Raw genomic sequence first — 12,741 nt, 5'->3', positions numbered from 1 at the left:
GAACATTTCTTGTGCCAGCTTGCAAAGAAGACCACATAGTTAATAGTTTGCAACCTCCTTTCCCCCAGAAGATCTTCAGTGTTGAGTAACAGAATTCCTCACATGATTTCAATGAGAGGGTTCACTTGTCAGAGGCTGCTTCGAGATAGTATCAGATGTCAGGGAGGTGCTGTTTAGACGAAGCTTTCCAACCCTTTCCTTGCAAGGCTCAACTGAAAAAGAAAAAAAACTTCAGGCTGTAAAGTTTGAAGCTTTGTAGAACGGAAAAGAAGAAAGGAAAATAATCTCTAGACGTTATTTTTAAAATGTGGAAGTAAGCCAATTAACAAGGGGAGGAAGAAACACTGCAATTAAAGCCCTGACAAACTCTGGAGATCAAGGACTGATTACTGCCTCAGACTTCATGCAGGAACCTGAGCAAGTTAATCCCTCTACACCTTGGTTTGCCACCTGCGAAACCAAAAATAACACTTTCTTTTCATACCTTGTTATTCCTGCTTGCTTTGTTCCCCAATTTATAAGCACTTGTCCAAACACTCATCTTTAGCATGAACACTGGAAATTGCATTCATAGCTAACATACAATCAGTTTGCATGACTGAGCGCTCAAATGTGAACTCTTAGTATCCTTGGCTGCCCGGCTGCCCTAATCTTTGTATATGTCAGAAGGGAGTTTTAGTTGATACATGAACGCTAGAATGCTAAAAAAAAGTTTATTAATACTCTAATATATAAAAAACAGCTCTCAGGATAGGAGTTGACAAAAAAATTCCATTTCTCCTCATTACTTCCTAGAAATCCCACTATAATCATGACATTGGTCTCACTTCATTGATAATACGCAAGATAATATTATCAGCATAGGTATAATTAAAGGGGTAATCCCACGAGGACTCGCATGCAGATCCAACGCCTGCTCCATTAAAACCAGAATAAAGTGAAATCGACTTCAGAAGTGTGGAAGCTGCATAAAGGAAGAGGGGAAACAAAGACATGCTCCTTTGCAGTAAGAATCTCAAGTTGGCAGCACCCTTTCAAGAGCTCGATTTCAAATCCTAAACTTTGCACGAGACGAGCAATGCTGGCCACAGATCCCAGCGCTGTCACGTGGAGTTCTGTGGTGCCCTTAAAAGCTCTGCAAAGAACTCACTGTAAAGCACAAGTTGCTTTTTTCCAGATTCAAATGCGCTGTCCTTTTGATGCAAATCTGTTCATTTTCTAATGCATACAACCAAACATCTTCAGAGATGTCTTTATGAAACGGACAGTGCCGGATTTTTTACTGCTCATGCTTCGGTTTCATTCATTCTTCCAACTCCTCCCCCAAACACCACATCCTAAAAGCCCAAATTTCATCACAGCCTCACTGACATACAACAAAGCGTAGTCCCAAAAGTTAATGACAGAAAAGGCCTGGAAATTCACGCTGATTAAAAATTAATTTTATTAAAAATAAAAATCATTTTAAAAACCGATGTCAGAAGCTCCCATTTTCCCAGCTCCAGACGCCAAAGAAAACACACATCAAACACTTCCATGAACTACAGATCATCACCATGAAGTAAACGCTTCACAATAAATTCAATTTCCAAATACTGGATAACCATGAACTTTTAATATCACTTTGAAAGAGACCCAAAAGACTCACACAGAATCTGCCTCAGCAGCAGACACTGGCTCCTAATTCTGTGGAATTACCATATCGCAGTACTAGAGGGATGCATGTTTTCTAGAAAGGTCAACAAAACAGAAAAGAATTGCTCAAGACTGCTCAGTAAGTAGTTCTAGAGATAAGCAGACCTCATCCACACAGAATTTTCTTGAAGATTTCCTTACCCCCTCTTTAAAAACCCCGCAACTTCACCTCTGGTAGCATTCCTGTAACACAGCTGCCAGTCTGCATACCACAATGTCGTCTAGACCTGCTCTGAACAGAGTTGGATGACACAGGAGTAAAAATGCTGATGCCTGTTCGGGTGCCTGCGCTGTGCTAAAGGAACGATAGGAGGAAGAACAGGCAGAGCTGAGCGAGACACAAGTTCCTTGTTCCTCATCTCACGCCCAGGCTCGTCAGACAATCCCATCAACCATACAGAAAAGTTGTGGCTGTCATGGGGCTAAAGAATAATCTTCACAGAAGGGGAAAAAAAAAAAAAAAGTGTTCCCAACCCCCTGTTTGCAGATACAGCATCAAGCCCTGCTCTTTCACAGAGGTCTTAGAATACGCAGCTAACAAATGCATCCCTACACTGTAATATCCCATCCGTTTCTCAATTCTCTCCTACTTCCCTCCCCCACCTGTGCCTCAGAAATGTTTTCTTAGCAATTTGGAAGAGAAATGGCGAAAAGGGAGATGCAAAACACAGAAATAAATTAAGTTTGTTCCCTGCTGTTGAACGATTTGGCCGTAGCATGACAAGAGAAAAAAAAACGTTGAGAGTGATAAATCCATATATACCTACTCCAAACTACACCCGACATCCCGAGGGACCCGATGTAATGGTAAATAAATATAGATGCAGTTCCTACTAATGAGGTAGGGTACAGCAAGGCCAAAGAAAATGCAATCATCTCGGGAAAAAGAACTGCACAGGACTCCTCCTCTCCCATCCATGGAGGAAATCAAATACCAGCTGCACCATCCCAGGAAGAAAGCAGTGTACCTGATGAGCCCTGCAGCAATGAGCTCGGCACAGCACGGGATGCAAGCAGGCACTTCGGGGCTCCGGGAGCCCACAGACGGTCCACACGGCTCCATGCCTTTCTCCACTAGTTTTCCTTTCTCCAATACAACGTCTTTTACGTGCTGTCTTACAGGCAAATTGTAGTTTTTCACCCTGTTTCCTTCCCCTCCATCCCTATTTAGTTTGGATCGGGGGGGGACACAGCCGGTGTCCATCAGATCCGCTCCCACATTCCCAAGCCCTGGCCATCAAGTTAACACTTTCCTCCCTACAAAGTTTATACCTTCCCAGCTTCAGCTCACGTGCGTTCTGTACTTAAAGCCACTTGTGTAGTCCCAATGAGCACAAGAACAAATTAAGATACACCCGACTCCGCAGACAACGTGTTTACAGCCTTTATTTTCTCTTCCTTCTTCCCTCCCCACCCCCTAAAAAAGCATTTTCTCCCCAACACGAGGGGAATGGAACAACACCGCACGCTCACGGCTTTTTTTTCAGACCCACTGCAAAGAAAGAAAGACAAAAAAAGAAACGTTCCAAAGAAGTACTCTTCAAAACAACCTAAATACCCACCAGAGGTCGAAGAACTCAGCCCAACCTGCCACACGTGTGATTTGAGCCGAAAAACAGGCAGAACAGCACCGAACTAGGGCTGCCTCAGCCCCGCAGCGGGGCAGGGTGGGTGGGCAGCATCCCCTGCCCCTTCCCCGGCCATTCTGGGCTCAGGGGCACGGCACATCCCCGAAAGAGCCCGGGCACCGACAGCAAAGCACCGCAGCTCCTCTCCCCGAGAAGTAGGGAATATAAACAAGCGGCTGACACCCCACCCAAGCCCTCCGCACACATTCCCGGAGCGATTTCTGGCCGGGTCCTTCTCCCCATCCCGCACAACGAATCCTTTCGGGTTGACGCCTTCGCCCTTCCCAAAGCCCTCCCGCAAAGCCCCGGCAGCAGCACAGCCCGGGGGGCGGCGGAATGCCCTTTTTTTCCCCCCTTATATCTGTAGGAAAGCAGCTGGGCTCCCCCAGAATGGGTGCTCGACCCCTCAGGGGTCGGATCCCGGAAAGGAATGAGAAAAAAAGAGGGGAAAAAAAAGGGCTGAGAGAGACGGAGAGAGAGAAAAGAGAGAAAACATGGACAGGAGAGAGGGAGGAAAGAGGAAAAGAGGGATGAGGGAGAGGGCCCCCCAGTCGCGCTCGGGGTTCGCAGCCCCTGAGGGGGCCCCAGCCCGAAGTCTGCAGCCAACAACAGCAAAACAAGCCGAAAAATAACGAAGAATAAAGAAATAAATGAAGAAACCAGCACCCACCCAGCCTGAGGGGACTCCGCCGCCGCGAGTTCGTCCTCCCCGCGCCCGGGAGGGAGGTTGGGGGGGAGGGGGGGGACGACACGAAACAGAATAAAAAAAAGACGAAAAAGCAGCAGGCAGCTCCCGGGAAGCTGGGGGGCACCTTCCCGCCCGCCCCGCGCCGTCAGGAGCGGCGGAGCCGCGCGGCTGCAACTCGGAGCGCCGCGGGGGCTGCGCCCACCCCCCGGCCCGCGTCCCCCTCCTCACGCACCCTCGGCTCTCCTCACGCCGCGAATCCCTCTNNNNCCCGCACCCACACTCACCTCCGGGTGCCGGCGGCTCCTCCGCTTCACCATTGAACGGCCGCCCCCGGCGGGGACCCCCCCCCCGGCGTGAGGGGAGATTAATGGGGGAGCAGCGGGAGGAGAACAATAGGGGGGCGGAAAGCTCTCGGCCGCCGGAGCCCCCCCCGAGGATACGAGCCCCCCTCCCCGTCTCGCCCTCCCGTTGCCTCTCCCTCCTCCTCTCCCTTTCTCTCTCTCTTTTTTTTTTTTTTTTTTCCTCTTTTCCTTGCTGTCTTGCTTTCTTGCTTGCCTACTTTATTTCTTTTCATTCCTTCCTTCCTCTCAAAATGTTTGGGGATAATATGTTCAAATAACAATTAGTGCTTTTTTTTTTTTTTTTTTTTTTTTGGCTCGCTCACACCAGACGGACTGTCTTTGTCTGTCTGACAAGCGCCATGTTGATATCAACATCCGAGCTCCCACCTGCTACAGCTGTGAGACCCTGGGACTTGTAGTTCCCCCCTCCCCAGGGTGACGGGGAGCGCCGCGGCTCTCGGACTACAACTCCCAGCATGCCCGGCTGCGCGGCGCGCCGCGGGAGCGCGGGGCGAAGCGGGGCGCGGACTACGGCTCCCAGCATGCCTCGGGAGGGCAAGGTGAACCGAGGGGGGGCGGGCCCGGCCGTGACGTCATCGCGGGCTAGGGGACTACAAGTCCCGTGATGCCCCGGGGCGGGAAGGGGGAGCGGGCAGGAAGGCGGGGGACAGGATTGTCCGCGTAAATAGAGCCGGGTGAAGCATGAAGCTGGTGAGTGGAGGGGTTGGGGGGTGCCGAGGGGGTGGGCTGAGCGGTGTTCGCTACGGTGGAGTTGCCCCCCTGGGCTGTGGTACTTCCGCCGCGCTGGGGGTGAGGGGACTGAGGGGGAGATTCCCGCCGAGTTAACGGCGCGCTGAGGGGACGGAGGAGCGTGTGTGTGTTGGGGGGAGGGGCACAAAACCCGTCCCCCCCCAGCTCCTGGGGTTGGGTAAAGGGAAGGCAGTGGGGTTTGGGGCCTGGAGGCGTTTCTGCAGCCGCACGTTCTCCAGCGCCCATGTGGCTTCCGTGGGGCTGCCCCAGTGGCAGCGCATCCCCGTGGTTCGCCGCAGAAATCGTGCTCCTTTCATAGTACCACGGATGGCTGCTGAGGAGAAAACCCTCCTGTGGTAGCTTGGTCAGCTGTACACTGTGCTCAGTCAAACGCTGTCCGTGGTTTAAAGGGAAGGTTATCATAAAGCACGTGCCCTTGTTGTTGGTCTCCTCTCAGCCCTCTTCATCTGAAGTTTCCCAGAGACCTGGATCTGGACGCTAATTTATCTTCCAGGAAGAATCTCTCGGTTCTGCTTAAAGTGATTCATTTCCCAAGAATTGTACACCCAAGCAGCATTAACTATATCTTCAAACATTTTATGTGTTAAGCCTGGCTTCAAACATAACATTGTCTCGTGGGTTTGAGATTAACAAAGCTAAGGAAGCTTTGTAGAGGTGAACTTGGATTCTGGGCTTATTTTGAGTCTTAAAGTTAACCACGTTTGTGGTTTAACTGTTAAGTTAGTTCAGTAGGTGGCCGAACAGCTTGATCTCGCATAATCTGAGATATGTGATTGAGTCTGTGTGTGTGGATGAAGGTCCTGGAGTGTTTCCAGAGAAGGGCAAGAAGCTGTGAGGGGTGTGAAGGACAAACATTCAGGGTAGCAGCTGAGGGAGCTGGGATGGGTCAGTCAGGAGCAGAGGAGGATGTCTCAGGGGAGACCTCATCCATCTCTACAATGACCTGAAAGGAGGTTGTGGTGAGGTGGGGGTCAGCCTCTGCTCGCAGGTAACAGTGATAGGATGAGAGGTGTTGGCTTCAAGTTGTGCCAGAGGAGGTTCAGGTTGGAGATTAGGAAACATTTCTTCTCCAAAAGAGCGGTGCTGCAGTGGCACAGGCTGCCCAGGGAGGTGGTGGGGTCACCGTCCCTGGGGGTGTTCCAGAACCGTGGGGATGTGGCACTGAGGGACTGTGGTACTGACCACCGTGGTCAGTGGGCATGGTGGGAGTGGGCTGGGGTTGGACTTGGGGATCTCAGAGGTCTTTTCCAACAGTAATGATTCTATGAGTGCTTTCAGTTGGACAAACTGTGAAAGTGTTTCTGGGCGTGACTGTAGAGGCTGATATTATAGAGCAGGGGGGAAAGCAAACTGAGAAATCTTTAAATGAAGACTGTAGTGGAAATGTGGAGTTCATTGTTTGCAAAGTCTTCTACAGGGGTAGATTGAGGGAAGGGGTGTGGGGGGGAAATACAAGCTGTCTGCCATCATGACAGTATTTTTAGGCCTGTATTCACATTTGGAGACTGGTGATAAGAGCAGATTCTTCACCGTGTAATTTGTCTGGAGTTAGGGCTGAATCTGGAGGTTGCAGGGAAAGGGAATTGAATGCTTTCATTGAATCCTCCTTTAGTGTACATTTGGTTTGAATTTGGAAGAACAAGGCAGAGGTAACAGCCTGCAGACCTGACTCAGAATCCAGTGAAAATTTCAGACTTCCACAAACTCAGTGTGCGTGGGTCCAGGCAAATCCAGCTGAGGGGACTGGATCCCCGGGATAGGACTGGAACAAAGCTCTGCAGTATTTGTTGGCTTCAGTTCAGCTTGCAAAATGTGGAATGTTTTGGAGCTGCTGGCTTGAGATGTCATCTCTTTTTTTCTGTCACCTTGCCATATATGAGATCACCAGTGACTCTCCGAGCTGGTGAGCACTCGGCGTGAGCCAGATGTCTGCTGAGAGCCAGTCTGTGTAGGGCTTCAGCCCCTCACCCTCATCTCTGTGCCCTGCTCTGCCAAACTGCCATCCAGTTTATAGAGCCCATCAAGGGAGGTGTGCACTGAGATGGGCATACTCACAGTCTTTTGTTTATATTTTGTGATGGTTTTTTCATAACCGATTTCTAATTAGGAGATAAGGAACCTCGTGTGTTAGCTGCTTTGACCTTTAGTCGAAAGGGGAAAACAGATGAGAGCAAATGGATCTAAGAGCAAGAAAGGACTTGCATTTCAGTCCAGTCAGGAATATTATTAACTGGGGTCTCTGGATCTGTTTTAGACACGATCAAGTGTGAACTGGGTGGAAGAAATCAGAGTACGTACAGAGATGTGATAGTGCAGATATGGATTCCTTATCTAAAATTCTAACAGAGGTACAGCCCTGGCAATGTCAGGTGCAAGTAGCTGCACGGTGTATAGGTACTGTTTTTATTCACTTTGTCACTTCACATGAATCTGATAGAAAGAGTCCATTGACTCCCAGGGATCCATTTACCACGGGGTGACAGCCACAGATACAGATGTCAGGGTCATGATCCTACTCATGGTTTTAAAAAACTGTAAGAAAGTGTTTTGCTGATAAAAGTGGTGATATTTCATTGCTTTTTCAAATTACTGGTAGTTTAAGAGCTACAAAAATAGTTTAGATCTTATTTTTTCCTTCATTTCTTTCTATTTACTTGGATTTATAGCTTCAGTTATCGAAGTTCTGGTCTGGTGAGAACTTAATTTCACAGGCGTACTTTACATTCACAAATAAGACAACTGAATTCTTTGTTAGTATGCTCACTTTTTCACCAGCTTGGTTTATCAAGCTTCCTTAAACTTTGCTAACAGCAGACAAAATGCAGTGTTGCTCCTTAATAATTAAGACTTTATGAACTTAAAACAAAGGACTGTGATACTCTTAATTTCATATTTGAACGTGAGTGGGTTTTAATATTTAAATATAATTTAAAACAGCTTTGTGATGAATGTATGTAAACAGTCTCCTTGGGAGTTGTAAATTCAAACAGTTGCAGTCCTGTGTTAACATCTTGTGAGCAGAGGCAGAAAATGAACTGATTAATCTACCTTCTTTCCACTTGTGGAGAGCAAGCGTAAGGAATAAATGCCTTAGAAAGTGACTGAGTTTTTAGTGCGGTGCATGAGCAAGTTGATACTTTTCATCTTAATTGACCAAAACTTGAATTTAAAAGCTGTCTGACCGCCTGAGAGTTGTTGTGCTAGGGGATGTCTGGACTTTGAGATGCAAAATCTCCTGCAGTCTCTGAAGAACCATCGAGTCCCCTTGTCGAAGAAGAGAAATCCTTGCTTTAAGGTTGCTGTCCTGTGTTCAGACACTTATGTTTCTAATCTCACATTTTAAAGGTAGCATTTTTATTCACGTCTCTTCTTATTCAAAGCTTCAGCTGCTCCTGTGCCTTGTTAAATGTTTGCCGCTCTCTGTACAGGAGGTGACTGCATCTCAATGATGCTGAAGTGCCCAGTACATAGCCTGCTTACTGGCTCATTAACCCTGCAAAGCACTGGGGATTTCTCAGTACACAAACTGTTCCATTCAGGTATGGTGGTCTATTCCCTGGTGTTTCCTGTTTGCGTTTTGCAAGACAAAAAGCAGGTGAGAGCATGCCCCTGAGCTGCTGCAGTGCACACTAGGGCTGCCTCTGCCGAGCAGTGCCGAGAAGCCACAGAAAGGTGTGCCCTGCACCTTGCTGCTTTGTTGGGGTTGATTTCTTAAGGAAATACAACTTGTGCTCCTGCAGGAATTCTCTGTTTCCACCCCAGGTGATTCTCAAATTTGCACACCAGTTTCAGCCAAGTTTTGCCAGTAGGACTGAGTTGTAAATACACTGCTTGTGTAGGATTTTTGTGAAAGTAGGTGGTTGTTGGAAGAAAGAGATTCTGTATGTGTTGTAAATTAGAGAGATACACTACTCCATCCATTTGTCCCTTGTGATCAGAAAGCCTTGTCGGAAGAAAATCCGCATCCTAATACCCTGACATGCAGAAATTTCAATGAATGTACACAGTTTTGAGACAATAATTCACATGACATCAAGAGTTTCTTTCTGGCGTGCACGAAACTATGCATTTAAAGATGAGGAAAAAAAAGGTCAATTTTCAGGGGGCTTCAGTCTATTGGTAAAGGTGATGAGGAACTCATCTGCACGTTCTTGTTTCAGTACTGCCTGTCAGGACATCCAACCTTACCATGCAATGTACTCAAGTTCAAGTCCACCACCATCATGTTGGATTGTGGACTGGATATGACGTCTACCCTCAATTTCCTGCCGTTGCCGCTGGTTCAGAGGTATGTTCTGCAGCCTGGGAGCACTTAGTTTGTGTCTTCTTGGGTTGCAGTTTGAGTGCTGTGCATGAAATGGTATATTGGAAGGAGAGAGGGGATGAGTACAAATGAACTGCATCATCTGATATCATAAATAGACTTTGTTCACTTAAAAATTCTCTTTATCAAAATAACGTCCTTTGGCTCAGTAGACGGAAGACATTTTATGGATTTATTGATTGGTTTTTCTAGATAATTTATTCTAAGCTTCAGTAAGGTATTGCTGCAACTGCTCAGCACAAGTGAGGTCACATATCTGTCATCTTTCTGGCTTCTTCATGCAAGATGAGATAAATGGGTAACTGAGATGGAGTGCAGGGAGCCCGGCAAGTACTGTTTAACCACCATCTTCTCAGGCTTTTTGTCAGAGCGTGGACTAATGCAAAGAAAAATAGCACTTAACTGTCCTCCTTAGTTGACTTCATGGCGTAATTGTTCCCTTTTAAAATTTAAATAAATAAAAGCGCAGTGCACACAGGAACGGAACAGCAGTGAAACAAAAGGAGCTCAGAAGAGAATCCTGAGATCAAGACTTCTCCTTCTTTGCCCTAGCTTGCAAGCAGTCTGTTCCTGGGTTTGTTAATGGCTTTGGATATTCAGTTAGCGTGACGTATGTCTTGCTTTAAGTGGAACAGATTGCAGAAACTGTGGTTTGGGAAGGTGGGAATGAGTAGCTCCTGGAGATGTGAAGCTAGCAGGAGTTTTCACAAAAGCCTTTTAGTAACTTTGATCCATAGGGGAAGAAGTGAGATGCATTCTGGGTTCAGGGGAGGCTTGGTTGGAAGGGGCAGAGTAGGACTGAGAAGGGAGTTCTGTAAGTGACCTAATGAGGTTAAAGCAGGTAACCTGCACTTTGTACCATTTTCTATTTCTTGGAGAGGAAAGCCATAGACAACACAGGCATTATTCTGCAAGAGCGTGGAGTTCCAAGGTCTGTACAGTGAACAACAGATGCCTAGAGACGGATCTGTGTGACAGTTTATTTTTGCTAACTATAATATTTAGGAGCAATAGTAGATTTCGAAAGAATTAAAAAAAAAAAAAATTGGGGAAATCCAGCTACGGACAGAATTGCCTTGCAGTAGTTTCTCCCCACTCCTGAAAGAAAAACAAAATTGAAAGGGGAACAAGTAGCAAAATTAGGTGATTGAACAAAGGCTTAGGAGGTTCTTAGAACTGCAGGCATCAGTGCTCCCTGGGGATATGCCAGCTTTGTCTACTGATAGCAGACCCTGGGAATGAACAGCCAAATTGCAGGTCACAACCTGGAATTCCCCAAGTACCTCCAGAATGTCTGCACTAAAATGACTCAAACTCAATAAGAAAGGATGTCAGATTTGACCCCTGATGGCCCAGAGGAATCCTAGCAAGCAGTTGGATTTAAATCCAATCAGTCATGTCGGTAAGGTGATTGAACACCCCTTACAGCAAGGATTGTCCTAAGTACGGACTTGGGCAAGTAATTGATCTCTTCAGTATTCTACAAAGCAGATGTCCTGCAGGGAGTTGTGGAAATGAGGTAGAAACATTATATATCTGGTCTCCGTTACCAGGATGTCTAAATACCTCTGAAACTCAAATGTGTATTATCAGCATAATGTGGGTAGGTGGTAGAGAGCTGACATTATCAACATTTTCCAGATAACAGACTAAAAGACGGCCCGACTGAGATCTTTCATGATGCTTGTAGCAGAGCAAGAATTTGAAATATGTCTGTCAGACCTCAGGTTATTACCAGCTGTATTTCCTCTCACAATTAGGAGTGCTTCTTGCAGCTAGGCTGGGACGGACCCACCTGAAACCATGACCAGAGGGGAGCTACGCTCCTCTTTGCTGTCTATGAGCCAGAGGTCCCCAAAGTAGGATCCATGAACCACTTGGGCTCTGCAAGTCTTTGAATGCGATCTGTGACGCTGCCCTAATAGTTACCTCTGATATTACAGTAGATCTTTGCTATGCAGCTGGAGCCTGTGTCCTACTTCACACAGGACCCTCCTTGAGCAAACACTTTGAGAGCCTGTGCTTTAATCTGTGAGAGAGTAAAGTGCTGTGGTGTTTGTCTCATTAAAAAAACTGGACGTTTTTTAGAATTCTTTGGTCTTCAGAAGAAGGCCAGCAAAAGGTATGTAGATTCCATCTCATCCTGGAAATGTCTCTCCTTGTTCTCACCAGCTCATGGAGCGTGCACAAAGTGCAGCAGTTGCCAAATGCTCCAAGCCAGTTCCTGCACTTTAAGGGAAGTTTGTCAACTGGAATTGTCTCCCCTGTACCAAAGTCAAATGCAAAACTGCAAGGTGAACATGTGGGAAGCTCTTAACCTTTCCTGTCTAGCCATGACACACTTGCTCACATTATTTATGTGACAGTTCTAGCTATTTTGGATTAATCAATCACTCTATTACAATGTCAAAACTATGTCGGCAGGAACTGTGTTTCTTCTTGGCTTCAAGGTAAAAGTCCTTTCTGTCCTGTGTTGCATATTCCACTTTTACCCCCCCACACAGGACCCATCTGCTAATTTTGCCTCTCTTAACAAGATTGTGTACTCTTCAGTGGATGCCAGGTTTAGTACAAGTTAATTGTGCTCTCTCATGAGTAAGGCAAAACCACATACAAGGCTGAATTAGGACAGGCATGGCCAGCAGATCAAGAAAAGTTTATTCCTCTTGGCCTCATGCTGGAGAAAGCACAGATTGATCCAAGTTTGGACTCCCAGCTGAAGGGGGGGGATGCTGAGAGACATGGAGGGTTTTCAGGGGGAGTCTGAGATGACTGGGGTTCAGAGCCCATGACTGTACCGAGAGATTGAGGAGTTGGCCTTATGTGATCCAGCAGAGAGGAGGCTGGAGGAGGAGCTAATAGCACTCTGCATCTACCAGAAAGGACGTTGAAAAGAATAGGTAAACTCTTCTTGAGCGACCGTGTCGGGGGCTAGTAGTCACAGATTGCTACTTGAGAGCCTCAGATGGGACGTTAGCATCTCAAGGGTGAAGTTTTTCTTAGTCTCACACTTAGAGCCATTCCCAGAGACTCTCTGGAATCTCATCCTTCAGGGATTTGCACGTTGCAGCAAAACGAAGCTGTGACTGCCCCTGTTTAGGGTTGGCTCTGAGGCAGTGTTCTGCAGGCCTGCAGTTGGCCCTTCCAAGCAACGGTTCTGCCCTCTCCTCCCTTACTTGCTGCATTTGCTGCTTAGCAGGGCAGTTTGTTCTTGCTTTCTCCCAGCTTTTCCCCTTAGATCATTTGCTCTCCCCACCCATCTCTGAAATACAGTACTCAATCTGTGCTTTTGAG

The 12,741-nt window shown here is 47.1% G+C and overlaps 2 protein-coding genes across 19 annotated transcripts in view; one reads left to right on the top strand and one right to left on the bottom strand.

Annotated features, from left to right (window-relative positions):
* HMBOX1 (homeobox containing 1) overlaps window positions 1-4,513 on the bottom strand; it is a 110,202-nt gene extending 105,689 nt beyond the window's left edge. For 15 of the 17 annotated variants that reach the window (XM_021389615.1, XM_021389614.1, XM_021389624.1 and 12 more), the window contains exon 1: window positions 4,296-4,513. The gene's annotated coding sequence lies outside the window, so the exon portion shown is untranslated. Of the gene's footprint in view, window positions 1-1,836; window positions 2,128-3,993; window positions 4,016-4,295 lie in introns of those variants that run through there. The other 2 variants (XM_021389617.1, XM_021389619.1) reach the window with 2 other exon arrangements.
* The window catches only part of INTS9 (integrator complex subunit 9), a 70,994-nt gene continuing 63,211 nt past the window's right edge, over window positions 4,959-12,741 (top strand). The window contains exons 1-2 of one of the 2 annotated variants that reach the window (XM_021392400.1): window positions 4,959-5,063; window positions 9,284-9,411. In XM_021392400.1, coding sequence (XP_021248075.1) covers window positions 5,055-5,063; window positions 9,284-9,411 — 137 coding nt within the window. In that variant the 5' untranslated portion in view covers window positions 4,959-5,054. Of the gene's footprint in view, window positions 5,064-5,142; window positions 5,163-9,283; window positions 9,412-12,741 lie in introns of those variants that run through there. The other variant, XM_021392401.1, reaches the window with a different exon arrangement.

This window comes from Numida meleagris, chromosome 3 (assembly GCF_002078875.1).
Source record: "Numida meleagris isolate 19003 breed g44 Domestic line chromosome 3, NumMel1.0, whole genome shotgun sequence".
Classification (NCBI taxonomy): domain Eukaryota; kingdom Metazoa; phylum Chordata; class Aves; order Galliformes; family Numididae; genus Numida; species Numida meleagris.
Note: the sequence above shows the minus strand (reverse complement) of the source record. Positions and strands in the feature narration are given on the sequence as shown.